Source organism: Saccopteryx leptura, chromosome 5 (assembly GCF_036850995.1).
Source record: "Saccopteryx leptura isolate mSacLep1 chromosome 5, mSacLep1_pri_phased_curated, whole genome shotgun sequence".
Lineage (NCBI taxonomy): Eukaryota > Metazoa > Chordata > Mammalia > Chiroptera > Emballonuridae > Saccopteryx > Saccopteryx leptura.
The window spans coordinates 172,149,947-172,172,238 of NC_089507.1; the positions used below are offsets into that span (position 1 = coordinate 172,149,947).

The window sequence follows — 22,292 nt, forward strand, 5'->3', positions numbered from 1 at the left end:
GGAGCCCGGCGCCGCGCCGAGAGCAGGGCCCCGCCCCTGCGAATTCTCATTGGCTGGCGCTGTTCACCGGTCAGAGCGCCCCCTGCCTGTGGTCTCTGATTGGCCCCGGGTGGTCCACACCCTCAGAACGGCCCCGCAGCCTGAAAAAAGGGGTTGGGGCGGGCTCTGGAACGCTCATACGCCGCGCGGGGCGGGGATTGGTCCTTGAGCTCACACTTTCAGCTCCTCGCATTTCGCGGCTGCGGCTGGCGGAACACCTGCTCATTCCGTCGGCGCGGAGATTTCTTACGGCGCCCGGGCCGCAGGGCTGGGAAAAGGACTGGATCGTCCCCCGACGGGATCCCGCGTCGTGCCGCTGAGCCGTCGCAGGGCGAGATGAGTTCGGACGCGGCGGCCGGGGCGCCCCTGCCCCGGCTCTGCTGCCTGGAGAAGGGTCCGAATGGCTACGGCTTCCACCTGCACGGGGAGAAGGGCAAGGTGGGCCAGTTCATCCGGCTGGTGGAGCCTGGCTCGCCGGCCGAGAGGGCGGGGCTGTTGGCGGGAGATCGGCTGGTGGAGGTGAACGGCGAGAACGTGGAGAAGGAGACCCACCAGCAGGTGGTGAGTCGCATCCGCGCCGCGCTCAACGCCGTGCGTCTGCTGGTGGTCGACCCGGAGACCGACGAGCAACTCAAAAAGCTGGGCGTCCAGATCCGGGAGGAGCTGCTCCGCGCCCAGGAGGAGCCGCTCCGCGCCCAGGAGGAGCCGACCGCCGCCGAGGCGCAGGGGGCTGGCGGCAAAAATGAGCCGCAGGCCGCCGCGCTGGAACCCCGTGAGTCCGAGAAGAGCCATCCCGAGGGAGTAAGTGGGGGGCCCGGGAAGGGCGGCAAGTTTGGAACCGAGTGAGGAGGGAATCGGGGAGAGACCCTGGCGGCCCGGACGCCCAAGCCCGCGCCCTCCTTGTCTTTCTGAAACTCGATCCTCGAGGGGGAAGCTGCTTCCGCCCGCCTACCCGGTGCACTAGGTCTTGCAGGCTTGGGGTTGCGTCCCACGACCCCTGGTCCCTCTCCACATTCGGCTGGGACTGTGATCTCTTCTGCTACCCGCACCTCTTGTACCCTTGGCTTTTGTTAAGTAGGAATGAGGAGGGAGGCTCAAGGGAGCCCAGTCCCCTTTTCCTCGGCTCTTTCTTGGTGTGTGCTCCCATGTTGTGAGAAACTTCTAATCCCGCCCATTCCCGGACCGGCTTTTAGACCAGCCTCCCCAGAGGTGCCAGCTTCCTCCAAGGTCCCGTGGGTGGTAACTGAAGCTGGGGTGAAGCGAGCGCGACCACGACTTCAGAGAGCTAGGGAAATAACAACCCCGTTTCTGTGCGGAGCCCCGGCGCTGGGAGGTAGCAGAAGTTGCAGGCAGGGCTCTCTCCGCACATCCCCTCCAGCCCGCCGGTGTTTGTATCATTAACTTCAGCCGCCTGGATTTTATCCTCCTCCTGAAGGCCAGTGTGACTTCTAAGAAAAAGAAAGGAAGCCCCACTGTCTCTGGACGATGTGGGGGTGGGGTGCTGGGAGGAGGTGCAGAGGTCTGGCGGGGGGCGGTTCTGCCTCCCAGGAGGATTTATGATTCTCAGGAATGTGAAGAGTAAGCGCTAGCTTGTATCTGGGCGCGGGAGGGAGGATTTCTGAGGACGAGAAAGATGGCTGGAGGAGGAAGGGAAGGGAGTGGTGGAGTGGCACTTGGCCATGCAGGGGCCAGCAGAGTACACTAAGGGTAGGTGGCCTTGCTCACGCATCATCTGCCTCACTTCAGTCCCCAGACAGCAAGAAAACTGGCTTTTTTTTACCCATGTTTAGTGTTTCCCAAAATGATCCTAGTTTGGATCAGCTGCAGGAGGGGCAGTGTCAAAACTGGAGTTGTGCTGAGCCTTCTCTCCCCAGAGAGTGAAGGGGGAGGCCTCAGGGTGCAGACTGGGGATCAGGCCTGGGCCTCCGCAGTGGCCATATGGCTTCCACCAGTTCTCCACCTGGTGGCAGCATGTGGCACAGGTGTCTGTGGTGCCAACAGGAGCCTCTCCTGGACAGAGGAGGGACACAGTTCAGCCTAAAGGTAGGTGGAGCCAGATAGGACCAACTGATGCAGTGGAAGAAAAGGAAGTGAGGTCACTGGGAGCCCTGTCCAGCCAGAGCTGGGTGCCGGAATGCCAGGGCTGGCAGGCTCCTACTTCCTGGCACTACCAAGCCAGCATTGACAAGGGTGGGGCAGGGGTCAGACACCAGGGAGTTGGAACCCACGACCTCTGGTCCCAACCAGAAACCCAGTTTGAACTTTGTGCTAAGTGCATCGATTTGCCATTCCTTTTTTTTTTTAATGGACTTTAGCACTTGCACAAGTAACGCACCATCCCCTGCCACACACACACACAAAGTTGCATCAAGTTAAGCTCCTCCCATTACCCTTTTGGTTTTGCTGCTGGGTGTGGGAGGGCCTGGAGGGAGGTGAAGGACCTAGCACAGGCCTCCCTCTCCCCTGTTTCATCTGAAAGGCAGCAGTGCCTGGCTTCCCGCTGTCTGGGTGAACACAGGTTCAGACCCCCCAGGTGGTGGTGTGACACCTGCATTTGTGTATATTGTGTTAGGCCAGGAGAAGGGAGTAGAACCCCACCCCCTACCCCAGTCCTGGGGACAGTATCACTAGGCCTCTTGGGGTTTCAGGTCAATAAGCAAATCACAGAACTTCTTTTAGCCTTGGTTCTCTCATCTGTAGAATGGGAGGCGTTGGATTACAGTGATACCTGTTCTCGAATTTTACAAATAATGGGAAATACATACTTGTGCCTTTATGGGATGCTGCATTGATCTTCTTTATGCCCAGACATTTGAATCGGAGCTCTGTGCAGCCACTGTCTTAAGCACAGCCTGCTAGCATCTAGTTAGATCCACCTAATAAGAAATTCCCATGAAATCTGGCATGGTGGGCTTAAAGGTGACCCACCCTGTCATTGCAACAAAATGTTAATAAGCATCGTAATAATTTCCTTTAAAGGCTTTTCAGTGTGGGCTGTTACGATATCTTCATTAGTTCTCATAAGTAAACAAGGTGTTACTTGGAAAAGTGCCATGCAGAGAGTGGGTGGCAAGTGACATCTCACTGGAAAGGCCAGCCTGAGTCAGGGATGACACAGGGCAGAAGGTGAGGGGGCCTGTAGTACTGAAGTAGAAGGAGGTGGAGGTGTGTACTTCCAACTCTGCCCACCTTTGCTAACGGCTTTCCCCACCTCCACTCATGGGGGCTGAGGGGCCGCAGCACCCCTGCTCACAGCCTGCAGTCACGGGATGGGACCTAAACCCTTGAGCTTGGCGCCGGGCACATAGGCTCACAGTAGCGGCTGGGCAGGCCTAAGCCAGCTCAGCTGTACTAGCTGGGCCACCTCTTAACCTCTCTAAGCCTCCATTTCCTCTTGTGTAAGTTCGGGCGATAGCAGCTTTCTCGGAGGGTTGTCAGGGTTACTTGAGGGTGTCTGTTTAGCTCAGTGCCTGGCACCAATTGCTCAGTAAACGTTGCTTCTTGGTATTTGAATAAATAAATATTTCACAGTGATTGTTGCCCCATACATGGGGTAACTAGCCCTGGATCTGCCTCCCTCCTTAGGCAGGTGCAGTTATGACCACATCTGACACTCAAGCAGGGGCCCCTTTTGTTAAATAATCACATTGTTCCACAGCCCTTCACAAGCCAGCAGCCCTCTCTCCCCACCACCCCTCTGTGTCTAGCACACCGTGTTTGCTCAGCCTTTGAACCTTCACACCTCGACTCCTTCAGGCCCCTTCGCTGGTCACTCTCCAAGGCCACTTACCTCCCCAGGAGCCTTTGCTCACCTCCCACCCCCTGTCCCTACATCTTTTATAGCTCTGAACACACAGGATTTGAATCTCTGTTTCTGATCTCCATCACCACATGGTGAGTCCCCAGGGCAACACCTGCGGCTTACTTGTGTGTTTATATCCCCAGCACTGTGCCTGGCTCAGAGTGAAGGGGCTCAATCAGTATTTTTTGAATTAGTGAATGAATGCATAATAGCCACCAGGGACCTTTGTTCTAAATCAAATCAGTCCAGCACACCTGGCCCTGTTTATACCTCAAACACACCCAGAGATTGGAATTCCAGAAAGAAGCTACCCACTCCTTTTTCTTGCCTACTAGCAGCTTCCATTTTAGAATTAGAAAGCCAGAAGTCTGGGCTTTGGGGTCCACTCTGCCAGCCCGCTGGGTCTGGGCCACTAATTGTCCATTGTTCCCTGCAAGCCTCAGCTTCTGCCTCTCTGAAATGGGACACCAGCACCCATCCTACAGGGTTGTAGTGGGGATTCAGTGGTGGTGGCAGTGGGGTGAATGCCCAGCTTGGGGTGGGTTCCCACCAGACCTGACCCTCATCTCTGAGGCAAAGACAGTGCAGGCACCCCAGGTAACAAGGTGGGTGGGCGGGCATAATTACCTGGCAGCCTACCAACCTCTTCCCCATTTCTGGGAAGACAGAACAGGGTTTGAACTGCAGGATATTGGATTTGAAATGGACAGGGTGTGTGATCTTTTGTGTGTTGGTTCTTCCTCTTAAGCCACGTTTTTGGGGTCTTTCCTCCTCATAGCCCCTGGTTCTTCCTTTCAGGTGAGTCTTGGAACTCAGCTGGCTCTGACACCAGTGTCTGCCTGCACATCTGTCTGGTCATACCTTTGGGTTGTGCTTGGGAGCCTGACTCTCTAGCTGGATGTCTCTGCCCATCACTGTGGCGTAAACTCGGGTGGTATGACCCATATCCCCGCAAGGGTCCAGGTAGCTGAGCCCTTTGGGGCTGGGACTCCCAGGTGCTCCTGTCCCCAGTAGTGACCTTCAGACACCTGATGGAGTGCCTCAGCCCAGAAGGGGCAGGCTCCTGGCCCCATGCCCCTTCTCCTGTGATGGGCTGGGTGGAGAGTCTGTTGACTAAGTCTCTACCTTCGCCCACAGGCCATAAGAACCCACCCTTGCTATCTCTGGGCTACACCTTAGCACAAAGGGCTTCCTGGGAGGCTGACCTTGACAATCTTTTAAATGGATGACATTGAAATGATAATATTTTGGATGTATTATGTTAAATAAGATATTGTGGTTAGTTTTTCTTGTTTTTATTTTTTTATGTGGCTACTAGGAAATTTTTTAATTACTTATGTGAAAAAAAAAACAAAAAACAAAATTTAACCAAGTAAATTTTAAGATCAAATTGGCTTTATTAAAGCATTCATGGGGTAGTGAACACACCATACAATATATAGATTATATACTGTAGAATTGTACCCCTGGGATGTATATAATTTTATTAACCAATATCACCCTGATAAGTTCAACTTAAAAAAAGCAATTCATAAATTGGGCAGTGTCCCAAGCAGCAAGCAGCAGGGAGCGCTGAGGGCTCCTACACAATGGGAGGTTTTTATAGGAAAACGGGTAGGGCAAGGGCACTATTGACAAAAGAAAAGGACTATTGGGAGCCTGACATGGTTTCCTTGGGAAGAGCTTTTATCGTGTAGATTGCCTCTTTCTGTGGGAGAGGGCCCATGTAACAGATTACTGGAACTTGCTCAGAATATTCCAGACTGATTAAGATTGTATTAATACTTCTCAGAGAGGCTGAAACTGCAATTAGATCAGGTATTAAGTCTAGGTTAGGTATCATAGGTTATTAGCGTGAGTAATGCCATATTGAACCAGTGGCTTTTTTTTTCTTTAATACCTACATGATTGGTATTATATTTCTATTGGATAGCACACATCTAGATCTGAGTTCAGAGCCCACCTTCTGCCCCTAAGCTATGTGTACTTGAACAATTTTACATGCTCTCTGTGAACCTGGGTTTCTTCCTCTGTGAAATGAGGGCAGTAGTACCTTCCTTGCAGGGTTATAATTGGGTTTTAACAAGAAAATGCACATAAAGTCTTAGTGCAGTGTTTGGCACGTAGTAAGTGCTCAGTAAACAGTAGCTGCTTTTTGTTATTTCAACAAAGCACCAATTTCACAAGTTCCCTGAAGGTTCTTACAAGTGGCCTCTTGGCATAGCTCACAGGAGTAAATCCAGTGATTTCTAGGAGAAGGGTGAGGGGTGAGGCAGGCTGATGGTGGAGTGCCTCCTGGGCAGGCCAGCACGAGTGGCCAGCCTGGAAGGTGGCCATCCAGCCGTGCAGCAGCCCACGTAACATCTTGCTCCATCCCGGCCTTGCCCAGTGCTGAGGGGACCTGAGCCAAACTCGCCCCCCTGGTGGGTCTCTGGACAGCACCGGAACCAAAGCCGGAGGGGGAACCTGGATCAGGGCCCCTGCCTGAGGGTGTTGGAGAAGTAGCCCCACTTTAGCTTATGTCTGCCTCCTGGATCCCACCCTGCTAGGCTCCGGAGCAGTATCTTTCCACTGAGAAACAGGAAGTTCAAGATCCAGGGCTAGGAGCAGCTCGCTTTCTGCAGGTGGAGATGGCTAACATTCCTTGGCCTGCACAGACGGTGGGGAGGGCCTGTAGAGTGCAGTGGAGCCACGCCAGGGCCAGAGGACAGGGGTCAGTGGTCTGAGCTCTTGGTCACTTCCCATGCCCCCATGTTCCCCAGTCACACGGCACCCCAGCAGGGCTAGCTCTCCATCCTGGCTTCCTTGAAGGGCTGACACCAGACCAGACCCAAACCTATATCTCCAGAGCCCTGTAGATGGACCGAGCTACCTCCCAGAGCAGCCATGGTTTCCTGCCCCCTGCACACCCTCTGCCCCACCCCCACCAGGGCAGCCAGGGCCCCCTCTCTTGCTGCTCCCCTCGCCTTCTCACCCACCCTGTGGTTGGGGCTGCTTCTCTGTATGAGGCAGCAGGGCACCATTCTCAGCTGCATAAACAGCCCTGGGTGGGGCTGTGCTGGGGGAGGGCAGTCTTGAGAGGTGAGGGTCGCCTCTGTCGTTCCCCTGGCCACCCTGGTCCTCTCCCTGCTCCTGCAGCCCGCCCCTTGTGGGAGGCAGCCTGGCTGTGTTCTGTAAGGGTTTTCACCATGGCACCGGCAGGGAGGGGCCCGGGCCTGTGGGGCGTTGCCCCCAGCCACCCTCTGGAGGAGGAACAGGGAGCGGCCCTGGACCTGCTCCCCAGAGACAGTCACTGGTGTTAGGATATCGACTTACCCCAGCTTTCCAGGTGGCTGCTGGGGGTGCCTATTGAATTCCGTGCCCGCCATCCGCTCCCTGGGCTGCGTGGGTGGAGGTGACTGGGCGGCCACTTGGGGTGGGGTTGGGCTCCCTGGGGGAGAGCAGGGAAAAGAGGAGGCCAGGCCTGAGACAGGATTTGGAACAGCGGAGGACCTGAGAGTAGGAGAAGGCCCCTCGACTCCAGGCAGCGCTCCTGGCTGGGTCTTTTCCAGAAAATGGGTCTGGCGTTTTCTGGACATGAAAGACTCAGACTCAGACAGCCCCTAGCCACCCAGCATATTCGCATTGCCCATTGGCCCCTATTGCCTCACGTCCCTTCCTCTCACTTACGGCTCTCTGCCCATCTCCTCACTGAGCAGATCCTGATTTTTACTTCTGCACTGGCATCATCACTGGGAGTCCCACCTGAGGTTCTAAACACCCTGGGGCCATGTTCCCCTTGAAGTGACCCTTCTACCCCAGCTCTGAACCCCTCAAGCACTGGCAAGAGACTCCTCCTGAACTCCTTGGGCCACACAGTAGCCCCGAGGTGTCCTGCACCTGCCATTTACCCCCTTTCTCAGGCCCAAGAGCAACGGTGGCCAAGCCCCTGCTCCGCACCTGACCCCTCCCTTCTTGTCTCGGTTCTGGGCCAGCCCACAGACCCCCAGGGACGACTCCTGTCAGCACCAGCCTCCACCCAGGATGGGCTGGGCTGACTCAGCAACTGGCAGTGACACCTGGAGACAGCTGGGGGAGGGGTGAAAAGAAACCAGGCTGGTCTGCCTGGAAGAATGGGAACCTCCTTCCCCATGGGAAGGGAAGGAGCCTCCAGGGAGCTGGGAAGGAAGGTGCTAGATGGGGCTCTGTATATGTATCAACGCTTCAGGAAACTACCTGGGGTTTCCTGTCCACCTTCCTGGACACCCCCAGATGGAAAGGGAGCAGCAGGGCCCTGAGCCCATCAGGCTGAGCCCCTTATTTCTTCCAATCCCGTGGCTAAGTGTTGGCAGAGAATGAGACTCAAAGCAGGCCCTCCAGCCTTAATGACAGGTCACCAGCAAGGAGTCCTGGGGTGAAACTGAGGATCAGTAAGGGGAGCCTGCAGCACAGAGACCTATGCCCAAAGGTGGGCATCATGGAGCAGTTTGTGCAGCCTTGCCAGCCAGGGGAGCACCCAGCTGCTCCCTCTCCCCCAGCCCGGGCCTGCTCACTGTCCCTGTCATCGCCTGTCCCAAGCTCAGGCTTAGCTCTGGCTGCAAGAGACCTTTTGAGCACCCGGAAGGAAGCCTATGGTTTCATCAGCCCCAAGCCCTGCCCAGCAGAGACTGCAGGCACCTCAGAGAGTGTGACTTCAGTGTTTGTGACTCCTGTGAGGCCTCAGTTCCAAGTGGGCCTCCTCCCAGCCTGAACTTGGCTCTTTAAGGGCCAGCCCACAGATAGTAGCAAGATCCGGGGTTTCAAGTGAGAGACAGTTGGAGTTCTGGCTCTCCAGCTGAGCTGTGTGACGGCAGGCAGTGGACATAATATTTTGAATCTTACTTAGTTGCCCTATCTTGAAGATGTGTGAACAGCCACAGCCAGGTTGCTGAGGGGAGGCAGGGAACAGACATCAATCGGACCTGCTCCCTCCCTCCCCATCTTCTCAGGGTGACTGAAGCTCGGTCTGGCTGGGGCAGAAAGCTGAGCCCTTGCCTATGGTGGCAGCTGGTCAGACCTGTTCTTGTTCACCTCGCCTGGGGGAGGGCTGGCTGGCAGCTTGGTTGGAGGGATTAGCTTGAGGGGAGAAGAGCCTCTCACTCCCGGAACAAGACCTGGAGTGCTGTGGCTGGCCCAGAGAAGCAGGCATCAGCCGGCCCTGCCTTGGGGAACCGGAGAGGGATGAGAACATGGGAGAAAGGGGACCCTGGGGCTTCCAGCCCAGATTATGGTTCCTGCAGCCCAATTGTCAACTCTCCTTCCTGTCTTGGCCTCTCTACACCCCCATCAACATCCTGAGACACAGAAAGATCCGCCCCGTCATTTAAAGGAAGACAAAGTCACCTCCTCTGGTCACCCTTCTGAGAGTGGAGTGGTGGGGACCGAGCCTTAAAGCTGATGGCACTGCCTCCTAGGGCTGGCAAGTTGGGACAGGCGACCTGTAAACCCTCTTCACCTTCCCCACCCGTCCCTAGCCTTCTCCGCTCCCAGCTGGGGACTGGGGTTTCAGAGCAGCCTGGCACCCCAACCCCCCACGCCAGAATCTCACTTCTCACTTTCATTTGACTGTTCATTAGTATTCACAACAGGGGGAAAGCCCGCACAGGGATTTCACAGTTGTCAAGTAAGTGCCCCCTTGTCTGTGAATTACCTCACTGCCTTACAGCTACCCTTGGAGACAGGTGGCACTTAAGAACGGTCCCAATGAGGAACCTGAGGCAGAAATGACTGCCCCAGGCCACACAGTGGGGGGGCTAGGACCTGGGCCAGGGTATTGGCTCCAGCCATTGCTCCTGGCCTGGTGTCCTGGAGTAACCCGGAGCTCACAGGCTGGCTGCTGTGGCCCTGCTCCCGGCCTGCGAGTTGAGGGAGAGGGACCCCAAGTCAGTCTTGGTGCTCGGGCTTCGGTTTCCTGCCCATCCACCCCCAGATTCTCTCCGTCACTTGCACGTGTTTTAGGACTACAGCTTCTAAGCTCAGCTGCTAGGTTGGACCGAGGCTAGTGACACCGTTTCAGTTGAGTGTCTGAGTGCTCCTTGCGGACCAGCAGGACCTCTGGCGTTCTGTTATTGCCTTTGCCCTCTGCCAGACCAGTCTTGGTTCTGCCAGTGAGGTGTTCTTGTCCTGTCTGGGACCCGGGCTGTGCCTCCCGCTGGTCTGTGGTCATTGGCCGCGTGGCTCCCTTTGGCGGGGCCACTTGGCTTGGTGGAGGAGAGACAGTCATGGATAAGCAAGGCTTTACTGTAAATATGCTGCCCGGCTTTCAGTAAACACCTGCCCCTGCCTCCCTGCTGCAGACAGGAGTCTGAATGGGGAAGGGCCCTGAGAAGCATGGCTGAGTTGAAGGGAGCCCAGTGTGGCTGTGGCCATGGCCTGGACAGGGTGACCTGTTGAAAGGGCACAGGCAGATGTCTCTTAAGCACTCAGACACTCAGCTGAAATGGTTCGCACCATCCTTGTATAAACAGGCTAGGGTCCCCCATCCACATCTCAGGTACCAAGCCAGGCTGGCAGGTGTGCCACCTGTTACCCCCAGGAAGGCCAGATTGAGCCATTGGTAGGAGGGACAAGGTAGCAATCAAAATAACATGATTAGCCTTAGAATGTCTAAAGGGGAGGGACTTGGGCAATCTATTCCTGCTTCTCATTTGCCAGAAGAGGAAAGCGAGGCTTGGACAGGGGCCTGGTTGCCCAGGGTCACCTAGGCAGTTTGCTGCAACACAGCGTGTCCATGCAGGTCTCCTGAGTCCCGGGCAGCATTCTCTAACGTGGCCGTGCAGAATCTCAGCAGATTTGCCTGTTAGCGGGTCGTCCTTTGTGGGAGCTGGTGTCAGGCATAGGGCAGGGAGAGTGGGACCCGGGACGCTGGAATGACCTTGACCGTGCTTTATCCCCACAGCATGAGCTTCGGCCTCGTCTCTGCATCATGAAGAGGGGCGCCAATGGCTATGGCTTCAACCTGCACAGTGACAAGTCCAAACCAGGCCAGTTCATCCGGTCAGTGGACCCAGACTCACCTGCCGAGGCCTCAGGGCTCCAGGCCCAGGACCGTATAGTGGAGGTAGTGCTTCTCGCCCTCTTCCCAGGTTCCTCCTTCCCGGCCCCCTCCCCACAGATGCAGACAGCTCCTGGGGCAGCCATCACACTGTCTGCTCCTCGGTTAGCCACTGATGCTCTGAGGCTGCAGGGAGGGATTGTGGGCCGGCAGGAGGGAAGGGAGGAAGGGTGGTGGGTGGGCAGAGACACTGACTTCTTTCCCGCCCCCACCTCCCCTGGGGTCTTCACCAAGCAGTCACTGATTGGCAGCCCATGATTCATCTATTGGCCAGGTAGATATCAAGGCCACCCCTAAAGTTTCCTGCCGCCTGCATCCTCGATGCCAGGCATAAGGATGGAGCGGGAGGATGAAATCCTTTTCCCAAGTGAGGCTGTTAGGTGGAGAGGAAACGCAAACCAAATGCCTTGGGCAGGTCCCAGAATCTCAGTCTTAGAACATTAGAGCTAGAAGATCAGCTCTCCCAAGACTTCTCATCTTACATCTGAGCAAACCAAGGCCCAGGCAGGCAAAGTCGGACGGCAAGTACATAGAGAAGCCGGGACCCAGCCCAGGCCTCCGGACCCTTCCCGTCCCGTCTGTCCCAGCTGTGTTTGTTTAGTCTGACCGGAATATTTCCTTTGGCTTTTCCCATGTGTCCTGCCTCCTGTCTGACTAACAAATGAGAGGACCACTTGGCCTCATTTAGGACTCTGTAGGCAAGGGGGGCTCCGTGTCCCCAGATTGTCAATTGGCCGAGGACAAAGAGGACCACTTGCAGCTCCTTGCCCTACCCTCCCAGAACTGAGGCAGGTGCTGGTAACTGTGCCCCCACCCACAGGTGAACGGGGTCTGCATGGAGGGCAAGCAGCATGGAGACGTGGTGTCTGCTATCAAGGCTGGTGGGGATGAAACCAAGCTGCTGGTGGTGGACAAGGAAACCGATGAGTTCTTCAAGAAATGCAAAGTGATTCCGTCCCATGAGCACCTGAATGGTGAGCTAGGTGGGGTAGCTGGAGATCCCCAAGTCAGGGATGTTGGCCAGGATTCTAGACTTGACTGTGTCCCAGGTAAGGGGTGACAGCCTCCTCCTTTGATGCTCCCTCCCTGTCCTTCAGGGGATGACAGGGCTGTGGTTTGGGAGAGAGTGGAGCCTAGCTAGTGTTGGAAGAGGAAGCAGGGTCAGCCGTGGGTTTCTAGGGGTGGCCTGTGACAGGGGTACACTGGCACAAGGAATGGTGAGATGGGACAGCTGCTGATCCCTGGGCCAAAGCTGCAGCACCAGAGGGAGCCCAGCCCCTCCACCCCCAGCAAGTTCTCAGGGCAGTACTGGTACAGGAAAGGGTTAACTCTGGGGAGGCCTCAGCCCTTTGCTTGGTCAGATCAGAGTCCAGTGACGGGCCCAGTGCCTCCCCCTCTCCTCTCTCAGGTTGTCTTGGAAACCCAGGCTTGCTGGCTCTAGAGAACAGTGGGTCCCCCTTCGGGCCCTGGGCCCCTGTCCTCCCCACCCCCCACCACCACCCTGCCAAGCCTGGTACCTCCCCTTGCCCAAGCCCAAGCTAAACCGGTATGGCTGCTACACCAGGACAGGGAGGGGTTAAGCAGCACTGTGCTCCCTGGTCTGGACTTTCTCCCTGGGAAGATGGCTGAGGAGAGCAGGGGAGGATGGGACCTCTGGTCTTTACAATGGGTGGAGCTCCCTGAGGGTGTCAGGGTTACATTTGTAAGGGGCGGGGTGGTGCACACAAAGGTGCTGATGTAGGCTTGGACCCTAGCTGGAGGGGCCCAGTGGGGAGGTCCCGTCCCTGTCTAGCCACACTAGTGTGCTGGGAGCAGCTGGAAGGGGTTATGGGTTGGCTGGAAGTCTCTAGCAGGCTCGGCGTGGGAGGTGGGATGCCAGCCACCTTATCCTTGTCTCCCAAGTTCATGGAAACCACGTAACTCAGATAATCCCCTTCCTCTGTGAGGGGGAAACCGAGGCCCAGAGAAGCCCCAGCCTGGCTCTTGGAGACATAGCATGAGGAAGACAACAAACATCTGGATTCTACTCAGCTCCTCAAACACCTTTCCCTGCCCCCTCCAGCAGCCCTCCCCCTCACCACCATCATCAGCCCGCACATGCCGCCAGGTCTCCGGCAGGGTGGGGAGGGCCCTGAGAACTAGGTTGATTACAGCCTCTGGCCAGAGGACCTGCACAGGAAGAGGCCCAGGGTCACGTCTCCTCCCCAGTGTCCCTCCTGGTTTCCCCAGGATGGTGTCTTCTACTCACTCCTCCCAACAGATGTAACTGGGGCGTCCCATAGAGAGGAATGCCACCCCACCCCCACGCAGCTTCCCGGCTTCACCCCAACCACTGTGGGACAGCCTGGAGTCCATGAGGAAGGGGCTGGCGTAGGGCGCTGGTGGAGTGAGTGTCCCTGTGTCCTAGCAGTCCCCTGCCCAGCCACCGTGGGAGGGTCGAGGGTGTTGAAAGGGAGGAAGAGGTGAATCATCTATGCCTGAGTGCTTAGGCCTCTGGTCCAGGACGAGGGGAAAGATATACACTGATGTTAAGCTAAGAGTTCAGAAGAAACCCACCCAGGGTGACCAGTCCCCAGAGATGGAACAGCCCCCCCTCCCATAGCCATGTGGAGCCTCTGCCCTGAGTGAGCCCAGTGAGAGTGACCCAGGCCAGTGTTCTCTCCTGACCCCTCCTGCTACCACAGCAGTTCCCATTGGCTGGGACACCACTGCCCTGAGCCCTCCTGGCCTCATCTCCACACTGGCCAGCGGGAGTTGGGACTGTTTTCCCTCTCAGCTGAGGCGGCACTGACCACCGCCTGAGTGGTTCTAATTTGGGAGTTCCTGCCCTCTCCTAGGAAGCATTTGGAAAATACTGGTTCCTGGGCTGCTTCAGTCCCACTAATCAGAGGCTCGGGTGCTAAGGCCCAGGAATCTATATTTTTAACAAGCTTCCCTGGTGATTCTTAGACAGCCATCTGGGAATTTCACCCCCATCTAGAACAATGCTTTCCTCAGAGAGCTCATTATCCATTAGTGGTTGGTGAGATTAACTTGGTGAGTAGACACCAGCATTATTATTATTTTTAATGAAATTGAATAGAAAATCTCAAAGAGCATTGTGATGTAGTGGAGCTAAGGTTTTGGGGGCTATGGTAAAGGCAAGTAGTTTTGTGAAACTTTTGTTACACTCAGGCACAACCTGTGTACACCAAGTCATCAAAATGTCAGTTGTGCTTACAGTGGGTTGCAGTGAAGAGACTTTTCAACACTGACCCAGGGACCAAGATCTCATTATCTGCCCAGCCCTACACCTCTCACCTCTCCACGCTAGCCCTGCCCACATTCCCGAGCTTGTGGACTCACCTCTGCTTTTCTCCTTCACTAGGTCCCTTGCCTGAGCCCTTTACCAATGGGGAGATCCGCAAGGTAACGGCTGACCCCTAACTGCTTCACTAGCTGCAGTCGGGGCCGCTGGAGGAGGGTGGAAGGTGGTGTGGTTGGGAGGACAGCCATCTGGCTCAGGTTGAAACTCCAGTTTCCAAGCTACTCCCTGCTGCGCGCCATGCTCTGTACCTGCCAGTGTGTCCTCTGCCCCCGCCTAGGACCAAGGCTGTCGGAGGGAGAGGCCTGGTACTCCCCTCTGCAGCCCGCCATCCTGGGTGACAAGCCCCACCTCCAACTCCCCACCACACAGAAGAGGCCATTCTTCCACCCAAGAACAGAGCTTCAGTGTCTGGCCGCATGCTGCCTGGCTACTTCGTCTGGGTTGGAAGAACAAAGCCCCTCCGCCCCTCCTCCCAGGCGGAAGGGAAGGGAAGGGAAGGCAGTGGAGGCTGGGGAAGGGATGGCGGGGCCCAGTGCCAGCCAGGGCCACAGAGGAACCCAGGCAGGGGCTGAGCGCCAAGCTGAAGCCCCAGCCAGAGCCTTCGCTCTGTGACAGACCAACCATGAAGCGGAGCTAGCTCTCTGCAGGGTCTGTCAAAGCCTTCCCTGCCCCGGGGCCTCCTGCGGGGCACACAGCAGAGGAGGCCACCCTGGGTACCCCAAACATCTTGTCATTCCATCTATGGGTGCAGAACCCACATCCATCTTACTCTTCCAAAGCCCTTCTGGGCTGCTTTGGGGTTACAGTTTCAAGATTCCGGAGGTCAAGTCCAAGTAAATAGTCAGCTGGTCCACAGAAGATTCAGGGAGCATCACAGGGGTTTCCCATGCCAAGTAGAGGCCCCGAGTGTCTCCACAACCCAGGAAGCCCTCCCGTCCTGAAGGCCTCATTGGGAGGGCTGGGCAGTGGGCTATTCAGCTAATCCCTCAGTGGTCCCTCCCAGCCTAGAGCCAGGCTACCCTCTGATCCTTGGAGGAATGTGACAGTGTCAGCCCCTTGAGGGCCCCAGGCAGTGGCACTGCAGGGTAGCTGGCAAGGGCTCAAGTGCAAGTTCTTGGAGGAGGCACCCATCTTCTCTGGAATCTCCTTTTCTTACTCAGGACTTCCCCAACGTGCCCCCCACCGACCCCTGCCTGTCCTCTCTCTGCCAGGAGAACAGCCGTGAAGCCCTGACCGAGGCGGCCTCTGAGAACCCCAGGCCAGCCCTGACACGATCCACCTCCAGTGATACTAGCGAGGAGGTAGGCTGGCCGGGCAGGCGAGGGGAGGCACTGGGTTACTGGCACCCCATTCCTAGGCCATACTTGTGCCTGGCACACCAGCCTGCCTTGGAGGTCACATGCCAAGCCATGTTCTGTTCTTGTGACCTGGCTTCCCTGGGCACTGCCCCAAGGACCCACTTCACCGAGGCTGACGACCAGACACCTCGCCCAGCACTGACTCCCGCTCCCTGCCTTCCCCTCATCTTTACAGCTGAATACCCAAGACAGCCCCAAGAAACAGGACTCCACAGCACCCTCATCTACCTCCTCCTCCGACCCCATCCCAGACTTCAACATCTCCCTGGCCGTGGCCAAAGAGAGGGCCCACCAGAAGCGCAGCAACAAACGGGCCCCACAGATGGACTGGAGCAAGAAAAACGAACTCTTCAGCAATCTCTGAGCACCTCCCCCCAGCCACCCAGGAAGCTGGATGGGCTGGGCCCACCCCCACCTAACTCCCTCTTGTCTCCCCCCTTACCCCAGTGACAAATCAGCACCAGCGTCTGCCCTCTTGGCAAATCTGATTACTTAGAGAACTGTTCTTCCCTTACCTCAGAGAAAGTGAATGTTTTTCTGTCCTACCCCAATCAGAAGCAGACTGTCTCCCTCCCCTTCCTCACTGAGTATTCCAGCCTACCAGGTGTCCCCTTGCCACCCTACCTGGGACATCACTAGGACCTGCACCAGCAAGGATCAAGGGACCAGGCCAGAGGTCACGACCCCAAGTGATGACTGAGTCTAGGGATCGAGGACTGGGACTGCAGCAGCCACATCACCCCGAGAGCTGTGCGTTGGGCTTATTTCTGTTCATTTGATTTTTTTAAGAGTGCAGCGTCGCAGGGTATAGAGGGGTTTTTGTCTCCTGATTAACATGATTCTCCAGGTTGTTGTATCCAGGACACAGCAGCAGCCTCAGCCTTAAACTTGTTTCTTTCATCCCAGAAACCCTGGCAGGTGGGGGAGAGCTTGGCCACCCCCTGCCCAGCCTGGAGCCAGGCACCACCATTGTAAGGAAACTCCATCAGAAATTCAACTGGTTTCTCCAAACCACTTCGGCCTCTGTGTCTTCCTTTAGAGCTCTGGCTGAGGGGGTGGGGTAAAGCTGAAGGGGCAGATGGTCCAGAGCTCTCTGGGGCCCCAAGCCCGAGAGTGGGATGTGGGAAGTTTGAACCAGAGAGCCAGTGGGAAGTTCTAACTGTCCTGGTAGCCTTGGCCACCCAGCCACTGTATGCTCCCCTCAGTGGGTCAGCTTGCAGGCACAGGGCCTATCCAGGGAAATAGCCCCGAGCCACATGCTGAGAGGGCTCTGAGCCTCTAATTCCAAGAGCTTTGGAAGTGTGAAACCCGCTGGAACCTGATTGGGAATGTGAAGACTTGGCTTTAATCTTCCCACCCTCAGCCAGTGGGGTGCAGGGTTCCCAGGAGCTGCTGAGCTGGCGCCAGATACTCTATCTAATCTGGCCAGGGACCTGATTGGAGGGCAGCTGTCCAGACCCAGGGGGGAGCAAACCTGGGCCTTGGGCATGCCATGTGGCAGGTGGGTTGCAGAGGACTTGCCAAGGGCGAAGTGCCCTGTTCCTCCCCAGGAGACCAGGACCTTTATGGCTCTGGCACTCACAGCCACATCCTGGAGGCCTGCCAGGGTGGCCTGAGAGAGCTGAGGCTGCCAGGCCCAGAGGTTCAGGGCAAGTGCTCAGAGAAGGAAGAGAATTGGCCACAGGCTACTCTTCACCCAACCAAGAAACCTCAGAAGCCAGGTTCCTGGGACTGAGGAAAGCAAGGGAGAACCATGGAGCCCTGGGGTTGAGAGAAGAGCCAGTCACTTCCTAGTCACCCTGGCCTCTTGTTTATGTCCAAAACCCTTATAGCACCAGTTGCCCTGGGCCGCTCAGCTGGGCCTGGCCTGCCCTCACACCACCCTTGCCTGTTTGACCTGGATGGAGATCCCGCAGGAGAGCTGCCCACTAGGCTACCAATGGGATGGGGCAACCCTAGGGATCGCTGAGTAAGCTAAAGAAACGTGGGAGGGACAGGTGGTATGGGGCTAGGGGCCTGGTGTAAAGGGGCCCAGCAAGTGAAGTGCTCACCTTGGGTTCAGGCACGTTTTATATTCTAGTTCTTCCGATGTATAGTCTGGTGTCCTGCCAGGACTGGGAGCCGGGAGGCCTCGGCAATAGTTCTGGCTCTGAGGCCTTAGGCAAGTTGCCTTCACTTGCCTAAGGCTATTTCTAACCCTTGAAAATGCCCTACGCACCCTCAAGAGTCTCTTCCACAACTGTGTTTTGGAATGTGACTGGCCTTTCTTGATGGCCACTCCAGATTATCACAGGGCATAAGGACAGTTACAAGTTAATGGGTGTCCCCCTTGCTCTGAGGCAGGAGGCCTAGCCCAGCTCTGCCTGTTAAACACAGGATGCCAAGCAGTCATGCCATCCTGAACCTGTGCCTCTGGCGCCCCCTTGTGGCCTTGACAGGTGCAGCTGCTCCCAGAGGTGAGGAGGGGAGAGGACACAAGTGCCTTAGGAGGCCTGAAGCATTTAGCAGAGGGGCACTCCAGCCACAAGGAGCTATATCCAAAACTAACTCAAAACTGGCCCCAAAGTAGAGAAAGGAGGAGCAAGGATTCTCACCCACTTTCCGAGCCTGCTGGCTGTCCTAACTGGGCCAACCTCATTTCCAAACCTCGCAGGGTCACACCCAGCCTGCTTCTGCAGGATGACAGGACTGTGCTGCCCTGTTGCTCCCACGCTGGGCCAGATAAATGCTGCAGGTGGGACTCCCGGTAACCCGCCCCCACATAGGCCCAGTGAGGAAAGAAAACTGGCCATGCGGTATGCTTTACTCCTGGCTAGGGTCTCGGCCCCAGAGTGGCACCTCTGGCTTCCAGGAAAAAGGGAAAGCCAGCCTGTTCCCCAGATCCCCTATGTCCCCAGCTCTGCCTCTACCCTGCCCCCTCCCAAGGATGCGTGTAATCCACTCCAGGTTCTAAGAGTCCGAGTCCAGGTTTGACCAGGAGGAGGGGCGCCCTGGGGCTGTTCTGCCACCGTGCCAGCCTGAGGGAGGCCAAGGCAAGTCCAACTGGGTCTGAAAAACCCCGACAGGAGTTCCCAGCCTGGAGCGGGCCTGGGAATACCCTGCCGAAGGCCCGGTCTGTTCACTTCCCGTCACAGGGCGCAGTCGGCGGGGCCCCTACGACCCATCTCTATAGGGCTTCTCCTCCACGTGGCTCGTCTGTTCCAGAAGCCACCGCTGTTCCGACTCACTCATCATCAGTCTGAGTGTCACCTCCTGGAAGACACTGCTCACAGCCACCTACGTAAGCCAGAGAGATAGGCACTAGCCCGGTTACAGCCACAGATTCTAGCACCTGCAACCCCGTCACCCAAACCCGGGCTCCGCCCTCCTGCCAGCCTCACCCTTACCTGCTCAAAGTGAAGCTTTTGGAACAGCCGGATGCTCGGTTCATTGCCTTGCCCAATTTTAGCCTCAAACTTGGTCAGACCTAGCTTGGTCACTCCTCCCGGAGATCAGAGAGAGGGATAAGCTGCAGGAGAAAGGCCCCTCCAGCACCCTCTGCCCCTCCTGTCCCAGGGGAAGCACCTGTCACCTGACCCCTTGCCTGCAGAAAGCTCACTCCCAACATGTGCTAGCCCTCACCTGGGGCCTGGCCACTTCTCCCCACCTTGTCTATGCCGACGTCCTTACCATAAGACATCATCATGAGAACAGCCTCGGTGCCAAAGCCCTTGCCCCTGCAGTTGGGCTCTAGGAGAAAATAATCACTGACACCATGGGCCAGACGCCAGAGCGAGCACTTAACAGATTCAATCTCATCTAATCCTCACAATACTATGAAGTTCGTAAATATTACTACCATCCTGCAGACGAGACAGAGGCACAGAGAAGGTAAATGGCTTGCCCAAGGTCTCATAGCTTAGAGACACTCAGCAACCTGACCCCAAAGCTGGTCCCTTAACCTCAGCGTGCTGCCTTATGAGTCACATGACCTCTTAGGAGAAGGCTAAGGAACAAGGACAGAAACTGGAGGGTCTCCTTCCACAGCATGGGAAGATGCTCCAAGGAAGATCAACTATTTCTGGAGGGTTCCCAGACCACCCCAAAATGGGTCAGAGTGAGGTCTCAACACAACTAAAGCCAAAGGTTACGTCCACACCTAAGCATAAGACAGGAACAAAGTGAACCACAGGCTAACAGGGTGCCTAGAGGCAGTCTGCCCCAACCAGGTGCTGGGTTCACCAATGCCAGAGCCTCTCACTGAGCTCTCGGAGGTCTATGCAGCCTCAACTGGCTTACGGTTCAGCAGGTAAGCAGGTCAGAAGGGAGGAAACAGAGGGCCAGGTGGAACGAACCTGCGATCATGACCTCAATCTCCCCCAGAGAGGGGTCTCCTAGATCTGTGAGGAAGAGGTTCACATCTCCCGCCATGCAGCTCTCCTCAGGAGTGCCTGGCTGGGCCTGCCATCTCTCTGCATCCAGCACAATGAAGGTACACTCTAAGGAGAGAGGTGACAGGGTTATCATCTACATTCCCAAAGAAGTGCAGTGAGGACAGCCTTCCTACCCAAGCCAGAGAACTACTATCTTCTCCAAGTCTGGTGGGAGAAAACAGGGACCAGAGCTTCCTTTGGCTGATTAAAATGCCCTAAATCTGCCTCTTGCAGGAAATGATGGCCTTCTCCAAACAGCAAGTGTATTCTCAGACAGCGGAGGACCAAAGAAGAGCAGTAACCACACAGGGCTTGCAGCAAAGGGTGTGAGGGGCAACCAGATCCCAAAATACTTCCTTTAAATCCTTCCAAGCTTGGCACAGTGAGTGGGGAAGAGGACAGAAGTGTCAGCCACAGGGACCAGCTTCAGTGAGCATCAGAGTATGAGGGTATCAGGAACTCCCCAGGCTTTTCATGAAGTGTTTTTCACAAGGTTTCTATGCCCCCAGAGGGCTCCAGCTGAGAAGGAGACTGGAAGGGACCCTGGAGACAGCTTCTGGAGTCAGCCCACCCACTACCAGCCCACCCCAGCCCAGGGCTTCTGCTTCTCACTGTCCGAATCTTCCCGCCAGCTGCGCTGCATCGTGTACTCCTGCTCCAGGGTCAGTGGCTCGGAGGCTGTCAAACGCTGCAGCTCCTCCGATTTCATCCACTCGTGGTATCTGCAGGGACAGAGTGGTCTTCAGCAGACAGGACTGATTCAGAAGCACGGGCCTGACACTATGAAATGAAGAAATGGATGGTAGAAAGGAGAACCCCATAGGGTTAACACAGGGCTCACAGAAGACCCAAAGAAAGGGTTATAATTCCTCCTAAGGCAGAGGGTCACAGGCACTAAATCTAGAGGCAGGCTGGTCCTATAAGAGAAAAGCAGGAGGGGTCGGTTCTAGCTGTCCAGCTCCTCATCCCGTCTCTGGGGTCAGTGTGGGAAAGCAGTCTGAAGCCAAACATTCCTCATATTTCCGAGGGGAAATATAGGGCAAGCTGACCTCAGCAAAAAGGCTGGAAAAACACCCACAAAGGCTGGGCACAAGGAATCCCCCAAAAGGAAAATTACCAGTAGAGAATATACCCCTACATCACCATCATCCCAGTCTCCCAGACTGCCAACTGCCCCCACAACACTCCCACCCTACAACTCAGTCCTGGCTTTTCAAAACATTAGCTCAGTTTATGACAAGCTAACATCAAGTCTCCAAGAACTGAGTATATTCACTGTCACCAAAGGAATGTCACTAATTTACAATCAGGTGAGAGGACAATTCTTTTCTTTCACATATTTAGTTTACATAAAATAACTCCTTGCTAAAAGGTCAAAAAGGCCTGACCAGGCAGTGGCACAGTGGATTGAGCATCGGACCGGGGCACGGAAGACCCAGGTTTGAGACCCCGAGGTCACCAGCTTGGGTCCAAGCTCGCTGGCTTGAGCAAGGGGTCACTCGCTCTGCTGTAGCCCCACGGTCAAGGCACATATGAGAAAGCAATCAATGAACAACTAAGGTGCCGCAACAAAGAATTGATGCTTCTCATCTCTCTCCCTTCCTGTCTGTCTGTCCCTATCTGTCCTTCTCTCTGACTCTCTCTCTGTCTTTGTCCAAAAATCAAATAAATTTAAAAAATGGTCAAAAAGGAAGCTGAGGATGAAAGGGAAAAACGGGATGAGTGACTATTTCCAGAGAAATCATAGTGCTTTTTTCTTATATGTAATTACTTTTCACACCAATGATTCTCCTAGAGGAAAGAGCCTCTGAAATGTGGGCTAAGAAAAGCTGACCCTCCTCACTGCACCTTGGAGAACTGGCTTGTACCCCAAGTTGGGTGGAACAGTTACCTGGGCACATGCTCTGCGGTGTAGGGTACCAGCACCACCTTCTTCCCTAGCAGCAAGATGTTCTGATTTAACTTCATGGTAGCAGCCTACAGGTGGGGAGGGCAAAGACTTCAGGACCCTGAGTTTCCTCCCACTTAGGGTGGCAGCCCAGGCTCTCAACTCGCTAAATGCCTCCTGGGGATGACCTGTCAGAAGTCTTTCCTTGGAAACACTTCAGAGAACAGGGGCTCTAAACACCTTGCGAGAAAGGGAGCTGGGCTGGTGAATGATAGTTAAACAATCCTTGACTCACATCTTAAGAAGCCAAGCCTGAGTTGCCATTTCTGTCTGTTCCTTCCACCCCACGATGCCCGGGCATCAAGACTTATCACCAAAGCTCCCACACCTGTCCAGTCCTGAGCCTGTGACCCA

At 55.8% G+C, this 22,292-nt stretch overlaps 2 protein-coding genes across 4 annotated transcripts; one reads left to right on the forward strand and one right to left on the reverse strand.

Annotated features, from left to right (window-relative positions):
- Nucleotides 1–162: 162 nt before the first annotated feature.
- On the forward strand, nt 163–16,592 carry NHERF1 (NHERF family PDZ scaffold protein 1). Of its 2 annotated transcripts, none has more exons than XM_066386806.1 (6): nt 163–840; nt 10,758–10,919; nt 11,734–11,887; nt 14,281–14,321; nt 15,381–15,521; nt 15,754–16,592. In XM_066386806.1, exons 1-6 carry the CDS (start codon nt 376–378, stop codon nt 15,940–15,942), a joined length of 1,152 nt encoding a protein of 383 aa, XP_066242903.1. In that variant the 5' UTR covers nt 163–375; the 3' UTR covers nt 15,943–16,592. The 2 variants fall into 2 exon arrangements, with proteins under 2 accessions (XP_066242903.1, XP_066242904.1); XM_066386807.1 differs by having other exon boundaries at nt 164–840; nt 15,432–15,521.
- A 1,771-nt stretch (nt 16,593–18,363) lies between these two features.
- NAT9 (N-acetyltransferase 9 (putative)) lies at nt 18,364–21,958 on the reverse strand. Of its 2 annotated transcripts, none has more exons than XM_066386828.1 (6): nt 21,882–21,958; nt 20,603–20,712; nt 19,913–20,056; nt 19,248–19,307; nt 18,965–19,059; nt 18,364–18,840 (listed from the first exon to the last, which is right to left on the reverse strand). In XM_066386828.1, the coding sequence occupies exons 1-6, from the start codon at nt 21,956–21,958 to the stop codon at nt 18,802–18,804; spliced, it is 525 nt and encodes a 174-aa protein (XP_066242925.1). In that variant the 3' UTR covers nt 18,364–18,801. The 2 variants fall into 2 exon arrangements, with proteins under 2 accessions (XP_066242925.1, XP_066242924.1); XM_066386827.1 differs by having other exon boundaries at nt 18,364–18,854.
- Between the last annotated feature and the right edge of the window lie 334 nt (nt 21,959–22,292).

Excerpts from the sequence above, each read along its gene's own strand:
- NAT9 (XM_066386827.1), bottom strand. The coding sequence starts at position 21,958 with ATGAAGTTAAATCAGAACATCTTGCTGCTAGGGAAGAAGGTGGTGCTG. Across the intron at positions 20,713-21,881 it reads ACCGCAGAGCATGTGCCCAG|ATACCACGAGTGGATGAAAT; the intron begins GTAACTGTTCCA and ends CTGTCCCTGCAG. Across the intron at positions 20,057-20,602 it reads CTGGCGGGAAGATTCGGACA|AGTGTACCTTCATTGTGCTG; the intron begins GTGAGAAGCAGA and ends CTCTCTCCTTAG.
- NHERF1 (XM_066386806.1), top strand. The coding sequence starts at position 376 with ATGAGTTCGGACGCGGCGGCCGGGGCGCCCCTGCCCCGGCTCTGCTGC. Across the intron at positions 841-10,757 it reads AGAAGAGCCATCCCGAGGGA|CATGAGCTTCGGCCTCGTCT; the intron begins GTAAGTGGGGGG and ends TTATCCCCACAG. Across the intron at positions 10,920-11,733 it reads CCCAGGACCGTATAGTGGAG|GTGAACGGGGTCTGCATGGA; the intron begins GTAGTGCTTCTC and ends CCCCACCCACAG.